We start from the raw sequence: 15,490 nt of genomic DNA on the forward strand, positions 1-15,490 counted from the left end.
TTATGTGCACAACATGTTTTTTTGCTCCTTTTCTTCATTCTCATTTAGACATTTTTAATCTGTAAATAAATAATTTCATTTCCATTTATGTCACGAATGTCATTGTCAAGTAATGAATTTGTCCATGTTCATCCTTTGTATTTTGTTGTTTTCAAAACTTTCAAATAATGCAGTAAAATGACAAGTTTATAAATAGGTTATCTCTATTTGCGGTTAGAAGAAACCTTTATTATAAATTAAAGACAATGGTGCTGTCGCATTCATTTGCGCAGAAGCCCTTAACCTACACAAAGATGTGTTTTCTTGTAAACTGCCTCAAAAGATTTAAGAGTTCTCAACAGTGGTTGAGTCGCCAAAAAGCTGATCCATATGTTGAAAAGGCAAAAATATATAATTACAGGTGATTATTTGGCTCGTTTAAACATTGATTGTGTGTTAGATTGGCACTGCACTTTATAACGTTTCATTGATTTTCAGATGTCGGAGTGCCTTCAAATTACTAGAAATGAACGAGAAAGCAAACATCTTAACTCCAGGTCTAACAGTCATTGACCTTGGTGCTTCGCCAGGGTCATGGACGCAAGTTGCAGTTCAGAAAACTAACTCTGATGGTGCAGAGCCAAATAAACCTAAAGGGAGAGTGTTGGCCATTGATAAACTACAAATATTCCCCATAGAGGTACTTATTGATTTGTTTTTCGAAAACACTTTTTTGTAAGCAGTTTAGTTGCCAACAGTCTTCTGAACTGTTGTATTTTTAATAAAAATAAAACATTTTTACGCTAAATATAGGTATATTGCACAATTGTAAACCCTCTTGTTATTTTGTGTTTCACTTATGTAAGATTTTTTTCTTTTACAGGGAGCATCAATAATGAGCAACATGGACTTTTCTACTATAGATGCTCATGATAAAGTCATAGCAGCACTCGATGGCACAAAAGTGGACCTGGTTCTATCAGACATGGCCCCCAGTGCTACTGGTGTCAAGGAGCTTGACAAAGACAGAATAATTGGTCTTTGTTACATGGCCATAAGGTTTGCAGCCCTAGTCAGCAAAGTTGAAGGGAGCTTGCTATTCAAAGTATGGGATGGCAAAGAAGTTCCCATATTACTCATGGATTTAGAGAAATTTTACAAACAAATTAAGATCATGAAGCCACAAGCAAGCAGGTCTGAGTCCTCAGAAAAGTTTATACTCGCAAGAGGTTTTAAAGGTATACAGCAACCATTAAGGAATGGCAGATGGGGGGAGTAAAATAACGACACTTTGCTCTGCAAATGTAAACAATAAGCATAATATTTGAAGAATGATAAGGATTTTAAAAGGTGCAGGATAATGGGCTTGAGATTATAGTGTTGTTGTGACTTGAAGCAGTATTTACTGTTATGTATTCATTAAGAAAACAGCATAATTTGTAAATAATGCCATACTATGTTGTAAGTGTAGCAAGAAACGAGTCTTCCACATAATTATTGTCATAGATTTTACTTTATAAGAGTCAAGTGTAGTCTTATCGAATCATAATGTAGTTAATTATTGTCATTTAGATAACTCAAAACTATTGTCATAAGATTTAAAAGATCATTATAAACTATGTTATTGTACCTATGATATTATGGTTAACTGAGGAATAAAAAAAAACTTGTTTATTAAAAGATTAATGTTTTCTTTATTTTTTATACAATAGCATATATTATGAAGCATTTTAATAGAGTCATGCTCAAGTTACGGCTGTTAGATTACTACAGTTACTTAAATTGGTTTTTAAAACAATTTTAAAATTGACATGTTACATATTGTCAATGAACTAAAATCAAAGAGGCTTTCAATTTGCAAGTCGTAAACTCTGATTTTTGTACCAACAAGTTTTAATAATAATTTGTAATTAAAATTTCACATTTATAACAAAATATCAATACATATTATAATATCACAATGAGTTAAATGCAATGCAGTAACACTTAACACAAAGAATCAATTCACACCAAAGAGGAACTTCTGGTCTAGTTGCAGGATACATCACATTACATGATTACTAAATCTCAAAAACATGAGTTGCTCGAAAATTCCTTTCAAGCCAGCTTCCTCCGCCGCCTTAGTGTGAACTGATTCCAAAGGCTGAGATCTAAAAGCGCACTAAGACTAGACTATCATTAAACGGCTAAGTTTTAAAATACATAAGTAAACTTTGCCTAGTTTAATTAGCTCTAATGAATCTTATTAGACTCGTCTCTAAATACCACTAGAGTTGCGCTTTTTAAATCACAGCCTTATTTTATGCACTTGATGATTTTTCGGACGTAAAATGGATCTTTAATCGATCATAAAATCTTATTTCCTTACTTTTTTTTTTAATATAAGGAAAATATATTCATATTATTTACGTAAACATGAAAAGCAAGCTGAACAAAGGTTGCAGCTGGTGTTTCTCATGCTAACATTTATTAATTTGTGCATGAACACAACTAATGTTATTATTATGTAGAAACAAGACATTAAAATCACAAAAGAGATCACATGTCATACAGAATCCCACCTAGTCGGCGTTAGCACATAACTATATAACACACCAAATACAATGGTAACCCAACATTAGAATAGAAAACACTTAAAACTTTATAAACTACTCTAACATGTAAACAACATATCAAATTAACAGTTATACAAAATAATGTGACGTTGGTATCTTTGCAATTTCAATTAGCGTGGTGCGTCTATGATCTAGGTAAGTATAAGTAGCAGCCATAAGGATAATGTAGCGAAGGTTCTAGACGAACTGCGTTCGAGTTCCACTGTTGAGTTTGTTGAGTTGTGCGGCGGACAGAAGGCTGGAGTGAGCGACGTGGTCGAGCAGAAGCAGGCGTTCGCCCCTCTCGTCGCTGGCGGCGCGGAGCGTGCGGGCACAGCGACCGCTGCCCGTCTCCAAGGCAAAACTGCTCACAGCACAAATAGCGTAGATAAACGTTAGCACGAAAAGCGCGCAGCCGAAATCTGAAAATAATAAAAGACAATTAGGTATAGGTTCAAATCTCTCTATCATCTCAAAGTCTATCATATGTTGGTCCTTATGAATACATAAGGAATTGATGCACTTAGGTACTAGGTACCATTCTATAGCTTTTTGCATCTAACGTCTCAATCAATCTCACATAATACCTATCTACTTCTCAATGTATATTCTACGTCAATAATCGGCCGATAAAATAGGATACCTACTACCGTAAATAGATGCCGCTTAGGAGCGAGTTAAAAGAAATATGTAATGCATACTTACGATAAAGATTGTGTCCTCCAAAGAGGTTGACGACGCAAGGATAGCCGTCTCCGACCACGATTGCCACAATGAGCAGAACTACTCCAATGCATGCCGCCATGATCCACGGCAGTACGTACTCGCGCTTGTATTTGACGGCACCGTGCAGCAACGAGATACAACACATCAAGTAGATCGATGTCAGCATCGTGCTTGTGTACAGAAATATTACTGTCACTGAAATTAAAAGTAAACTTAAGTAATTAGAACTATATGTACGTAGTTGTTTTGACTTAGGTAGGTACTTATTATCTTAACTATGAGCTCCTATTTTAGTTTGCTGCTCTAGTATCAACAATATGATGAGCGGACATCGAAAAGCTCTAAGTATCTTTTGTAAACTTGTTACCACATTACCTCTAGTTTTAGCTAATATTAGAGGCTGTCGGAACATATAATTAATCAAAACTTTAGGTTCCAATCCTAGGTTCGATTGCAGTCTCTACAGCTCAGTTTTCCTGAAAATCTAATCGTGATTTAGATTTTAATGTTCCACATTAAATTTAAACTGCGTTTTTTCCTTCCACACTGTCGTTTTCCTTCCACATTGTTATAAATAGGCACCGGAAAATCTATTATTTTGAGTGAATAGAGACTCGGAGAAAACTTGCGCAAGTACTTTAAAGTTACGAAACAATTAAGTAGATACCTGATGCTAGATGCCGTGCTTTAGCGAATCTACGCTGGTTGTTAGTGGTTATCACTTCTCCGTTATGGTAGCTGTGGTCTCCGTAGGCCATTTCATATAGCCCGCGTCTATCGGCATCATCTTCCATATCGTTGTGCAACATTGACAGCATCTCCCCGACATGGGATATACCAACTAGCAATATTATTAATATGAAAGAAGAAAGTGCCTGCAAAACAAAATTCACATTCTCACTTTTCATGAATTTTTAATCACCCCCCATCACAAAGCAATGAAACAATTTCCATACTTACAATTTGATGGACGGCAATAAGAATTGTCCCTTGGCGTAAATTGAAAACGTACAAAAAATTGTTTAGGCGAATCATCATTTTGTGTGACAAATTACATTGCTTAGTTCTATCAAACATTTGTGTTATTGTACAGCTAAAGCATTGCCAGTACGAATTACAAACATTGTTTGGACATAGCCCAAGTCAGAAACTACATAGCGACTGCGGCGCGCATGTTGTGTTCTATTGATTATTTTTTGTGACTTGTGCGTAATGCGCATGAATTTGTTGTCGGTACTAACATGGGAAATAGGTTTATGGTACAAAGTAAAAGCAATGTTTTTATTATAAATTAGTTTTATTTCAAGACTTACGTAATGAATAATAGCAATAATAAAATTATGACTGTAATCAACCTAAACCAAACTTTTAGTCGGTATTAGTTTATTTGGATTGTTATATTATCCACTATAGCTATCACAAGTAGACAAATCATAATTAACTCGTTATAGAAACAAAATATGTATATATTTATGTACAAAAGTATAATCACGTCACTTCATTTTATTCGTTTAAAAAGTATTTGTATTTAATGATAGATCAGGTAATTGATGCTGTATATACAATTTAAATAACTTTTCCAAAAAGATCAATATAAATAGAAATCATAATGTTCTGCCGTAGTTTTAAGTATGTTTCCGAAAAATACATTGTGATAGAATGGTAGACTGTATTACAATGAGTGTTTGCAAAAAAATAACAATAAGTGAAAGAACACAACAATATAAATCAAAACCAACATAATTATAATATGAACTCAACTGACATTGAATTTCCATTAGGTTTGAATTATTTTCTAAGGACGGACTGGACCAAACAAGTATTCATAGACACACTGTTTTCGTTGTTAGCATGTTGGGACGTGATGGAAACAGAAATATTAAATGCAAAGTAAACTATGTATATTACAAGCTAAACATACACAACCATCTAATGTTGAAAATATTGGTATCTTAAATGAAATGTCGCAGTTACATTGACTAACATCCTAAACAATAAGTTACAGTAAATAATATAATATGTATATCTGAAAATAGCTAATATTTTTACGATTTTATAATTTAGAATGAACATTTGGTATGCAGTGAACTCTCGTAGTCGATACAAATATAGCCAAAATATTTACACGTTATGAGACCTTATGAAGTATAATACCTTACAAATAATGGACAATAAGATACTTGTACAATTCGAAAGTTATATTATCCAAGACTGATATTATTACATACGCCGAAATAGAAAAAACTGTACTTATGTAACATACTACAAGAAACTTTACCGATGTTACTTGAAATAGATACATTCGCTTTCCTTTCAATAAGTGATCAAACTACACTCAAAACGGTTAGTGTTGACACATTCAAAGATATATTACGTAAATTATGTAGTGCCGAAAGTGTCGATGGCACACACATTGTATTTAAACCTTATTTAATTATCACCACAGTATAACAATAGTTCTATGATATCACTAGGCACTAATAATGTTAGTCGATACAAAGTTAATGTAGGTATTACACGATGGACAAACATAGGGCTAGATGCCGCGTCAAAATATTCACATATTACAATTAAATAACACAATATTCACATTATATTCTGTTAAGTAACAATATCTTAGCCTAGTCTCTACAAACTAGTCACAAATCCGTTGTCAGTTACAGCCTGTATTTTGTGTTAGGATCATTCAGTGTTTGGACAATATATTGTTCGAAGTTTCAAAGTTTCAATTATAATGTAGTCGAACTTCGCGACAATGATTAGGTCATCTATGTTCTATGTCATATCTCTAATATTCTTAACGATTACCATTGGCAGTCAGAAACAGATTATCATAAATGTGGCGCAGGTTCCTAGCGTTTTAATACTTAACTTGTGTAAACGTTGGCAGGAATAAGTCGCGTTGACTTTGAAATATTTATCGAGAAATACTTAGAGGAATTTAGGGCCAGTAATGTTAATTTTTAGGGTCAAGTTATATAACGTCAGGTATATTAAAATCTGATTAGATTTCATGATTAGTACAATAGAATCTCGATTAGGCGAACTAATTCGTACCGAGCTTAGTTTGGATAGTCGAAATGTGAATATTACATGCATGAATATTTCTCACAAAACGTTCGGAAAACTCGATGACCCGAGACGCATTTCCGAACAATTGACAATCAGGCTGTGGCAGTTTAAACCAATTCGCCAAACATTCGAATAATCGAGCTTCTATTCTACAGCATTATAAGAGTTGAGCCACATTTAATAAGTCATTTATGAATTCAGGCGATGGTACAGGAGTTTCTCCCGGTGCAGTTGAGGCGGGTGTGGTGCGAATGCTTGTGTGTTCGCGCTCGGTGGCGGGACGGCGCCGCGGATATCGCGTACGACTTGAGGTGGGACTTCAACGTGGTGGGTAGCGGCAGCCGCTCTAGGCCGTATACTGATGTACGGGCTACTATTGCACGACAACACAGCTCTTGGAGGCTTAGTACTGTGGACAAGATTTGTTTGATAATTAATATTATTTACTTATACATTCTCTAAGTTGGTTAATGTTCTAATACATGGGTCAGAAAAGAAAACTATAGCTGTAACTGTCCTTCGTAAACTAGAATAGGTAAGTCTTCGATTCCGCCTATCGCAATAAAAATTAAGTATCGTACATATTGAGTTTATGATGATAAAATTAGGGACCCATGTTAACTTTGCATCAGCTCATGATTTTTAGGTAAGATACTACATTTTCGAATACGGCATAATATTTACCTTTATTGCTTCTCCATAGTCTCTCCATGCCATTCCGGTGCAGGGCCATCCGCGACAGTTCACAGAAACTCTCTCTGATGTTAAAGTCGCATAGCGGGCTCACTTCGAAGAACGCCATGTGGTTTTTCGCGGCATAGAGTTCCGCATCGCGCTCCTGAACTTGCCGCTTAAAGGCGAGGTGAAGACGATTACCCACGAGCACTTTCGGTACTCCGGGTGCATGCTAGAATACGGAACAATGACGTCATCATTTTTGTAAAAGAATTAAAAAAAAAAGTATGAATGTTTTTCGCGGTCTTGAGAACCGCTTCTTGTACAAAAGAAAAGCTTTCGTACAACAAGTTTTGCAGTGATACGATCTTAGGTATTCTGTAGACTTAGGTACATTCGGTTTTACAAGATTCTGTTAATTTGTATTAATTACTTAACGTGAAGTAGCAAAGAAATACACACCTTTTCGACTTCCTCAAGCCACCTGTCAATACTGTCGAAAGACCATTTGTTGGTGATGTCATAAACGAGCAGAATGCCCTGAGCACCTCGGGAGTACGACCGTATGATGGTGCAGAACCGGCCCTGCCCCGACGTGTCCCATAGCTGAAGCTTCACTCTCTTGCCGTCCAACAAGATTGTCGTTGTTTTGTACGCTGTGAAATAAAAATAGTATGAAGAAATTGTCTAATCTTCCTTTCACTTTCTTTTCAGCGCGAAATCAAGGCGTTTAAAAATAGTAGTTTTATTTTATTATTGTGTTTAAAGGACAATGGGCACAAATATATGGGACCTGGTATACCCCACCAATAGGAATGTCATAATATATCATTGGATAGGCCTTTTTATGTAGAACAATATTTACTATGACAGCTTTGCTGAAATGTTTGTCCGTTCTGAGATATAGATCAAAAACTGTGCAAAAGTTAGAACTAAGTAATCTATTGATACCTCAAGTTTTTAAAGGAAAATCTAAGTACTAATAACTTTAAGTCTTGTAAGTACTACTATGCCCGTTAGGATCCATAATTGTTACTATTATGTAGCATTTCAACCTTTTATTGTACCAACTGGATGTTGGGCGTAGTGAGAAACCGCACCAATAGGAAAGTCATACATATCATTGGATAGGTCTTTTTAACTGGAACAACATTTACTCTGACAGCTTTGTTCTATTGTTTGTCCGTTCTGAGGTATAGATAACAAACAATCTTAAAACTGATGCTAATCAATACTGTATCTGATTTTCTTTCATACAAGACTTACACTTAGTAGTTCTTAGATTTTCCTTTAAAAACTTGAGTTATCAATAGATTACTTAGTTCTAACTTTTGCACAGTTTTTGATCTATATCTCAGAACGGACAAACATTTCAGCAAAGCTGTCATAGTAAATATTGTTCTACATAAAAAGGCCTATCCAATGATATATATGACATTGCTATTGGTGGGGTATACCAATCTGCCCATTGTCCTTTATTGTGAATTGCAACTGGCTTTTAACTGTTGCTAACGTTTTGTTGTTTGACTTGGCTGAAAATTGGTGGGAATGTAGTTTAGACCTGGAAAAATAACATAGGACGTTTTATCCCCATCCGGTTACGGGTAGTAGTTTCCTCGATACGCGGTAAAAACTACGGACGGAAGCTAGTATTTTATGAAAATAACTTGTGCACATTAATTTCATTAAAATATTTATGTGAATTAGCGTGAGTAGAGACTTTTCGAAATTGATTGGTGCTGGGAAATGATACATAATTCATTGAAGGATTAGAGATAAATCTGTCTGGACACAAAATCAATTATCCTGTATACAATGCATAATTTCATAACCCGCCATCTTGATTGGATTGTTATAAATAGCAAAGAAAGACAAACAGGTGATTCATTAAACAATTGTTTACATTCCTAAACTCGTAAACTATGTTTGACAAAACATAATAGCCACACTACATACAAAACACTGTTTGTGACAATTTATACTTTTGACATCTTTTGAATGTATGTTTTCGCAATGACCACAATTTTAAATATGTAATTAATAATTCAATTCCATAACAATTCTGGATAGTTTTGTATTTATTTATATTTATTGAACAAATAAGGAAGGAAAGTAATTTATGTTGTAATATAAACAAACAATACTTGTGCTGTTATTGTTACATTTCAATGCATCATATTACTAAATACCTCTTTTATTTTTAAGTTCATAGTTCAAATTATATGCACACTAGCTATTTTCCTGCTGATTCACCCGTATCTCATAGCAGAAGTTCGTCCCAAACCCGGATAAAACATAGCCTGTTACCCAAGAGTGCAGCTTTCCAACGGAGATAAATATTTTCAAATTGGCTCAGTAGTTTTGGAGCGTTTATGGTACAAACAAAAATTTCTTCCTTATTATATTAGTATCAATATATGTAAATAAAACCTACATTTTTCAACGGCAATATATGATTAGTGTGACATTATTATTACTCAGTACTTTCATTATATTATGAGTCTTCAATTACAAGTTATCAGGCAAGGTCATACTCCTGAGATTTCTGATAGTAAAGTTCTTATGATTGAATCATTCTTGGTATTTTTAAATCACACATAATGTTGCTAAGCCACTTTATTAATAACAAAAGGTTACTCATTAGATAAGCTTGTAATGTAGCAATCAAATTCGTAAAGTAATTATTTTAAATGATAATAATTGTTTTTATGATTCTGACAAACTCATGTGTATGCATCCTTGCATCACCTTGCATCTCCAGATTTTTTACTGTCATGATTATAATAAGTTACTGTATTTTTGTAAAATTATTATAGAGTGAGATTTTAATACATATACCATTATAAAACTATGATTTATGAATTATCAACCATTTTTTTTTCAATTTTGTATATTTCCATTTAACGAGAGGTCAATAGACAATAGTAATTATTTATTCATCATACCACAACTATCAGTGATGATGACCACTATCTTAATTTGATGACCATTTATTATACTCATTTTTACATACATTTTTAGAATAATGCTGTTCAACTCAAAATTAATTTCAATATCTGCTAATGGTCTCCATTTATAAAACCATGAACCTATAGAGATAATAAATATTATGGTACATAGGCAGGCCTAAACTTCTTGTTTAAGCGCTTGGTTATGGCACAGAGCCATAATAATGTTACTCAATAGGGCCATGTGACTACATAAGCATCAAAACAATAGTGAATAAATATTAATAGATCATTAGGTATGACGGATACCAATAGATGGGATGACCTGGACTCCTACAACCCCAATTGGTGGGAACAATCAAAGGATCGAAATATGTAGAGATTAAATGGCCTTTGACTAGCATTGGGACATTTTGAGCTAAGAAAATGAAAAAAAAAGTAGAATAGGTAAATTAGCTTACCACTGCCACTGCAGAAAGGTGAGTCAGCTGATCCATCCTCTAAGTCTTGAAGGATTTCTTGTTTCCCTACATCAGAGTCTCCAACCAGCAGTACTTTTAATAAGTAGTCATATGACTTAGGTGCTGCTGGGGGCCGTCCTGAAAAAAACATTATTGATTTATAAATAAAAACAGTCTATTTTATTTACAAGAATTCTTCTTAACAATAAATGGAAGATTGATTTGTTATGATAATGCATTATGTAGGAGCTACTTTACTAATTTGTTTGTTGAGATAAAAGGCAAATTAGTTAAATGGATTAGAAAGTAAGCTTTGTTTACCAACTGTGTTTTGGTCTTAACTTGAATTCCCATAGTGAGGTCAGAAATGTAATCAAACTCATTTATAGAATTAAATTTATTTATTAAGGAGTACCTATGGATTATCAGCCTATATGGATTGAAAATTGGGTGTAAGAAGTCAGTTTTAACATACAGAAATGGGCTGTCACTGAAAACTGCTATGTTGGTTGAAGTACTTTAAGATGTTGGATTTTCTTAAATATTTAGGTCACAGTTTCGATTTTAATATAATTTGGACATGTAGATATTGATAAATAGGAGGAAGTGTCAGGTAACTTCATCTGTTACAATAATGTCTACTATTTACCTGTTCTTTGATGATGTGATCGAGGTAACGTAGTACTTCCATTTTGCGTGACTTGACTAGTCCCTTGTTGTGGTGTTGCTACCATTGCAGACGATGGATACATAGTCATGGTGAGGTCGGAGTAGCTCGCCTGAACTCCAGGTGGTATTTACCACACGCAAGTTTATACATAATACTGCTCGAACTAGCCCTTCCGATGATCCATCTAGACAAACTTTCATAAAATACTACGGGCCATTCACGCAACAAGCAATAATCTGTTTATCAAAACAAGAAATAATCCACTTTTTCTTCAATCTGCCAACCAAAATAACATACGTTCTTGTGGACAAGGTCGCCGCTTATCCAGGCTTTCAAATGAATTTACTCAATTATTCCGTTATATGCTCACTCTAAATGGTCGTAATATATTATTTGCACCTTTTAATTGGGATCTCAATTACTATAAATTGCGATATCGTATCGACACAAAAACAACCCAATTTTCACAAAATATGAATGAATGACGACTAATGAACGAATTCAATCGGTCAATGAATGAATGATTGACATAGACAATCATTTCAAGTTTTTTTATAGTTTGAAATCTAGTATTTTAAGTATTAGCTTGACATTCTCGACATATTGACTTAATTCAAGTTGCCTTTAAATCTAAGAGCACTTACACACTAGCGGGTTTGGTTTGAAAGCACTCTCAATCTAAGGATGCATTAGGGATTTCATAGAAACCGAATTCTTTCTTATCGAGTGGAACACTTGCGTAGGTGTACAAAATACTTGACATCTATTCTATAATATGAGGAATCAAATAGGCTCCGAAATACTGAACCGATTTGAATGGTTTTGTCAGTCCTCTGGAAAGCAAATTATCCCCAGTACTGCTTGAGGCACAAATGGATTTTTGGATTCAAGGTGCCAAGTTATTTGACGAGAACTTGAAGGGAATTTTAATTTTGCGATTACATTTTTAGTTGAACCAGAAAGTGAACTTTGCAATATGGAACTGAATTATTTGGTTCTGGCCAGCTATTGTTTTCTTTCTGTGCCTTTGGTGGTTTGGATTGCATAATAAAAATAAAACTAATACAGTAATAATGTCAACATTTATTAAAGATAGTAGGAGATTCTTAAAATTAACTTATGCTAGGCTCACAAGGCACTTAAACATAAGACTTTTATAAGTCCTATAAAAAGCTATATTAAATGCGAAAGTGCAATACAATACATAGTTAATAAATTAATATGTTTCGAAGCCGGGAAGTGGGAACGTCCTGCTGTAGTTTTCAATTTCTTCCTTGAGTTTATTGATTTTAGTTTTGAACTCTGCGTTTTCTTCGATAGTCTTGTTGAAGTCGGCTACTTTGGGGCCAGATACCTTCGTAATCTCTTGGGCAAGTTTCAGAGCTTTGTCGATGTAGTCCACAACTCTGTCAATGTCGGCTTCCTTCATGCCTCTTGTCGTCAACGCTGGGGTTCCTGTGAACAACAAATAAAAAAAAAATATAGTATAACTTATCAAAATTAGTTAAGTACATACTCAAATTTAATACGTATCAATTGTTTTGTCAAGACACTCTTGACACTTTAAATGTTAAGCTGTTATCCTCTTTTAACGTTGTCAACTCTTATCAGCCGGTTTTCATGTTTCTGCAGCCAACTTTCATAAATCAACAGGTTACTTGACCGGGCGTTAATAGCATCTTTATTCATTACCTTCACTTAAACTAGTTTTTTTTTTTAATATAAAAGTAGAGAGATCTTACCAAGCCTAATGCCACTTGGATGAAGTGCGCTCTTGTCTCCGGGAACCGTGTTCTTGTTGCAGGCGATGCTGCACAGTTCTAGGATACGTTCGGCGGGGGCGCCGGTGAGGCCAGCACTGCGCATGTCGACGAGGATCAAGTGCACCTCTGTGCCACCGGTCGCGACCTCGTAGCCACGGGACATCAGACCTTTGCAGAGGCGCTGGGCGTTTTTCACCACCTGAAAATAAGACAATTATTTTTAATAATCTATTATTAAATCATGAAGTATGTACTTAAGAGCGAGGAGAATCAGTTAGATTAATAGTGCATGTCAAATTGTAATAAATGCGCATTTTATTTTTACAACAGTGGCGACCTACAAAACAGTTGGACTGCCGACCCAGTCGCGGAATTACCACATTGAAAAATGATAAGGAGGATTTTAGTTGATGCATTGAGTTTACACGAGTCACTTACTTGGGTCTGGTATTCAACAAATTCAGGGGTGGTGGCTTGTTTCATAGCGGTGGCGATGGCAGCGATGGCATGGTTATGTGGGCCGCCTTGCAGTCCAGGGAAGACGGATTGGTTGATCTTGTTCTCCAGATCATACATGACCTTCGTACCGTTGGCCTTCACGGAGCGAACTCCCTTGCGGTAGAAGATGACACCGGCGCGGGGACCACGCAGCGTCTTGTGGGTGGTGGTCGTTACAATATCACAGTATTCGAATGGGCTAGGGATGACGCCTGAAAATAATGATTCATGTTTTAGTAGAGAAATCCCAGGGGCATAGTTTATCTAGTCTGACACTAGAAGGTGGTACATTTTTGTTGCCATAATTGTCTGGTGGTAAAAAAATTAAAGCAAGAAATTATTCTAAAATTAATATGTGTTCTTCTTACTGCTATCTATGAAATTACTTCTCTTAAATTAAACTTTGTGGACTGTTGATCTTTTAAGGTAAGTTAACAAACCTGCGGCAACCAGGCCAGAAATATGCGCCATATCGGCCATCAACAACGCTCCATTTTCGTCAGCGATCTGACGGAACCGCTTGTAGTCCAAGCATCGGGAGTAGCAGCTAATACCAGCGATAATCAAACGAGGTTTGAACAGCCTCGCACTTTCAGCCAGCTTGTCATAGTCTATTAAACCAGTCTTAGGATCCACCTTGAAAAGAATATAAAATATAGGAATTTTAATACAATATTGTCGCGTGATTACAATTTATTCATAGTAAATTATTCTAAGATAGCGTAGTTGGTTCATGGCTGCGTCCATAATTATGACTGCGAAAGTGTGTCAGACTATCTGTAACTCGCTACTATAGAAAATATATTCTATAAAAATAAAAGAAGTTCGATTTTTAATTTTAAATAGTTGCTGGCTGCAAAGTAACTTTAAAAGTATCACTTATTTATTCGCCTTGATCTCAATTGTAGGTACGTATCTGTTTTCTCGCTGCCCAGGGTCACATCATTACGTTATTTTTATCAACAGAACGCAAACAACAATTGAACTGGGGCCCAAGATCAGGGGTCAAAGTATCTCCGTCATGATCAAAAGAAATTGTATATACAGATTACGTCAAGCGGGTGTGACCGACAACTGTTGCTTATTACAATTACTTATCAGTGCAAATAGTTCAATAACAACAACAGTTCATTACTTAGCGTGACTTCATTTTAAGTAGAAATTGAAAGTATTATTGTGTAGTTAATGAGAGTCTTGATATCGGTTGGTAAGTAAGTACCTAGTTGGGTAATTGAGCAGTAGTTACTGATTATGGTAGGTAAATTACAGCTACTTCAACTTGAAGTCTTGAAGTCTTCAAGACTTCGATAGCTGTTGCTATCAAAAAAAACGTTGAGGCTCAGAATGTCAACTTCCCAAAATGTCCCCTGGTACCAAAATGTCAACTTCCCATAATGTCCCTTTCCCATAAAGTCCATTTCCCAAAATGTCCCTTTCCCAAAATGCCCATTTCCCATAATGTCCCTTTCCCAAAATGTCCTCCATTCTTAGAATTAGGCGCAGTGGCGTAGCGTGGGGGGGGGCAGGGGGGGCACATTCCCCGGGCGGCAGCTTTTAGGGGCGGCAATTAAAAAAATTGTTCGCAACTAGTATCTGCGCCGCTACATGAAACTGTCTAACAATAACAAAACATTAAACAAGTTAAAATTTTGAAACTTAAAATTAATTATTGTTAAAATTTGGTACTTAAAACACACGTGACACTACATTTTACGTAATTTTGGTTTTGAGTCTTAAATTACAAATAATAAAATGTTCGCGCTCGCTTCGCTCGCGTATTTAGAAACTGTATGCGCTTGATTTTGCATTTGTCATCAAACAAAAAGTTAAGTACGTTTGGGCTAAATTTTACGTAATATTTGGTTTAAGTCCCATAAAAATTTCGCGCTCGCTTCGCTCGCGCATTTGGAAACTGTATTATGGCCCTTATTTTTGCATTTGTCAACAAACAAAACGTTAAGTATGTTTGGGCTAAATTTTAAGTATCTTTTGTTTTAAGTCCGATAAAAATTTCCCGCTCCCTTCGCTCGCGTATTCAAAAACGATATGCCCTAATTTTTGCATCTGTCAACAAACAAAAAGTTAAAAGTACGAACAAAAAGTT

At 35.3% G+C, this 15,490-nt stretch overlaps 4 protein-coding genes across 10 annotated transcripts in view; 1 reads left to right on the top strand and 3 right to left on the bottom strand.

Annotated features, from left to right (window-relative positions):
* Positions 1–96: 96 nt before the first annotated feature.
* Positions 97–1,661, top strand: LOC110375606 (rRNA methyltransferase 2, mitochondrial). The gene is made up of 3 exons (XM_021333775.3): positions 97–400; positions 478–679; positions 863–1,661. Exons 1-3 carry the CDS (start codon positions 246–248, stop codon positions 1,256–1,258), a joined length of 753 nt encoding a protein of 250 aa, XP_021189450.2. The 5' UTR covers positions 97–245; the 3' UTR covers positions 1,259–1,661.
* Positions 1,662–1,797: 136 nt separating this feature from the next.
* LOC110375597 (uncharacterized) lies at positions 1,798–4,479 on the bottom strand. Its single transcript, XM_021333764.3, has 4 exons — positions 4,260–4,479; positions 3,967–4,174; positions 3,279–3,494; positions 1,798–2,995 (listed from the first exon to the last, which is right to left on the bottom strand). The coding sequence occupies exons 1-4, from the start codon at positions 4,374–4,376 to the stop codon at positions 2,772–2,774; spliced, it is 765 nt and encodes a 254-aa protein (XP_021189439.1). The 5' UTR covers positions 4,377–4,479; the 3' UTR covers positions 1,798–2,771.
* A 98-nt stretch (positions 4,480–4,577) lies between these two features.
* LOC110375589 (ras-related protein Rab-40C) lies at positions 4,578–11,626 on the bottom strand. Its single transcript, XM_021333751.3, has 5 exons — positions 11,105–11,626; positions 10,456–10,593; positions 7,509–7,702; positions 7,056–7,278; positions 4,578–6,780 (listed from the first exon to the last, which is right to left on the bottom strand). The coding sequence occupies exons 1-5, from the start codon at positions 11,211–11,213 to the stop codon at positions 6,569–6,571; spliced, it is 876 nt and encodes a 291-aa protein (XP_021189426.2). The 5' UTR covers positions 11,214–11,626; the 3' UTR covers positions 4,578–6,568.
* A 562-nt stretch (positions 11,627–12,188) lies between these two features.
* The window catches only part of LOC110376519 (serine hydroxymethyltransferase), a 136,137-nt gene continuing 132,835 nt past the window's right edge, over positions 12,189–15,490 (bottom strand). For all 7 annotated transcript variants that reach the window (XM_064038062.1, XM_021335018.3, XM_064038073.1 and 4 more), the window contains exons 5-8: positions 13,827–14,022; positions 13,327–13,598; positions 12,868–13,087; positions 12,189–12,580 (exon numbers count right to left, since the gene is read on the bottom strand). In XM_064038062.1, the coding sequence (XP_063894132.1) occupies positions 12,342–12,580; positions 12,868–13,087; positions 13,327–13,598; positions 13,827–14,022 (927 nt within the window). In that variant the 3' untranslated portion in view covers positions 12,189–12,341. The remainder of the gene's footprint in view (positions 12,581–12,867; positions 13,088–13,326; positions 13,599–13,826; positions 14,023–15,490) is intronic.

Source organism: Helicoverpa armigera, chromosome 2, assembly GCF_030705265.1.
Source record: "Helicoverpa armigera isolate CAAS_96S chromosome 2, ASM3070526v1, whole genome shotgun sequence".
NCBI lineage: Eukaryota > Metazoa > Arthropoda > Insecta > Lepidoptera > Noctuidae > Helicoverpa > Helicoverpa armigera.

Bases quoted from the DNA above. Each gene is read 5' to 3' on its own strand.
- LOC110375589 (XM_021333751.3), bottom strand. From the start codon at position 11,213: ATGACTATGTATCCATCGTCTGCAATGGTAGCAACACCACAACAAGGG. The intron at 10,594-11,104 runs GTAAATAGTAGA...TGTTTTTTTCAG, and splicing joins ATCACATCATCAAAGAACAG to GACGGCCCCCAGCAGCACCT. The intron at 7,279-7,508 runs GTGTGTATTTCT...TCCGTATTCTAG, and splicing joins GGCTTGAGGAAGTCGAAAAG to CATGCACCCGGAGTACCGAA.
- LOC110375606 (XM_021333775.3), top strand. From the start codon at position 246: ATGGTGCTGTCGCATTCATTTGCGCAGAAGCCCTTAACCTACACAAAG. The intron at 401-477 runs GTGATTATTTGG...ATTGATTTTCAG, and splicing joins GCAAAAATATATAATTACAG to ATGTCGGAGTGCCTTCAAAT. The intron at 680-862 runs GTACTTATTGAT...TTTCTTTTACAG, and splicing joins TACAAATATTCCCCATAGAG to GGAGCATCAATAATGAGCAA.
- LOC110375597 (XM_021333764.3), bottom strand. From the start codon at position 4,376: ATGTTTGATAGAACTAAGCAATGTAATTTGTCACACAAAATGATGATT. The intron at 3,495-3,966 runs GTATCTACTTAA...TTTTAATTTCAG, and splicing joins AGCACGGCATCTAGCATCAG to TGACAGTAATATTTCTGTAC. The intron at 2,996-3,278 runs GTAAGTATGCAT...TATTATTTTCAG, and splicing joins TGGAGGACACAATCTTTATC to ATTTCGGCTGCGCGCTTTTC.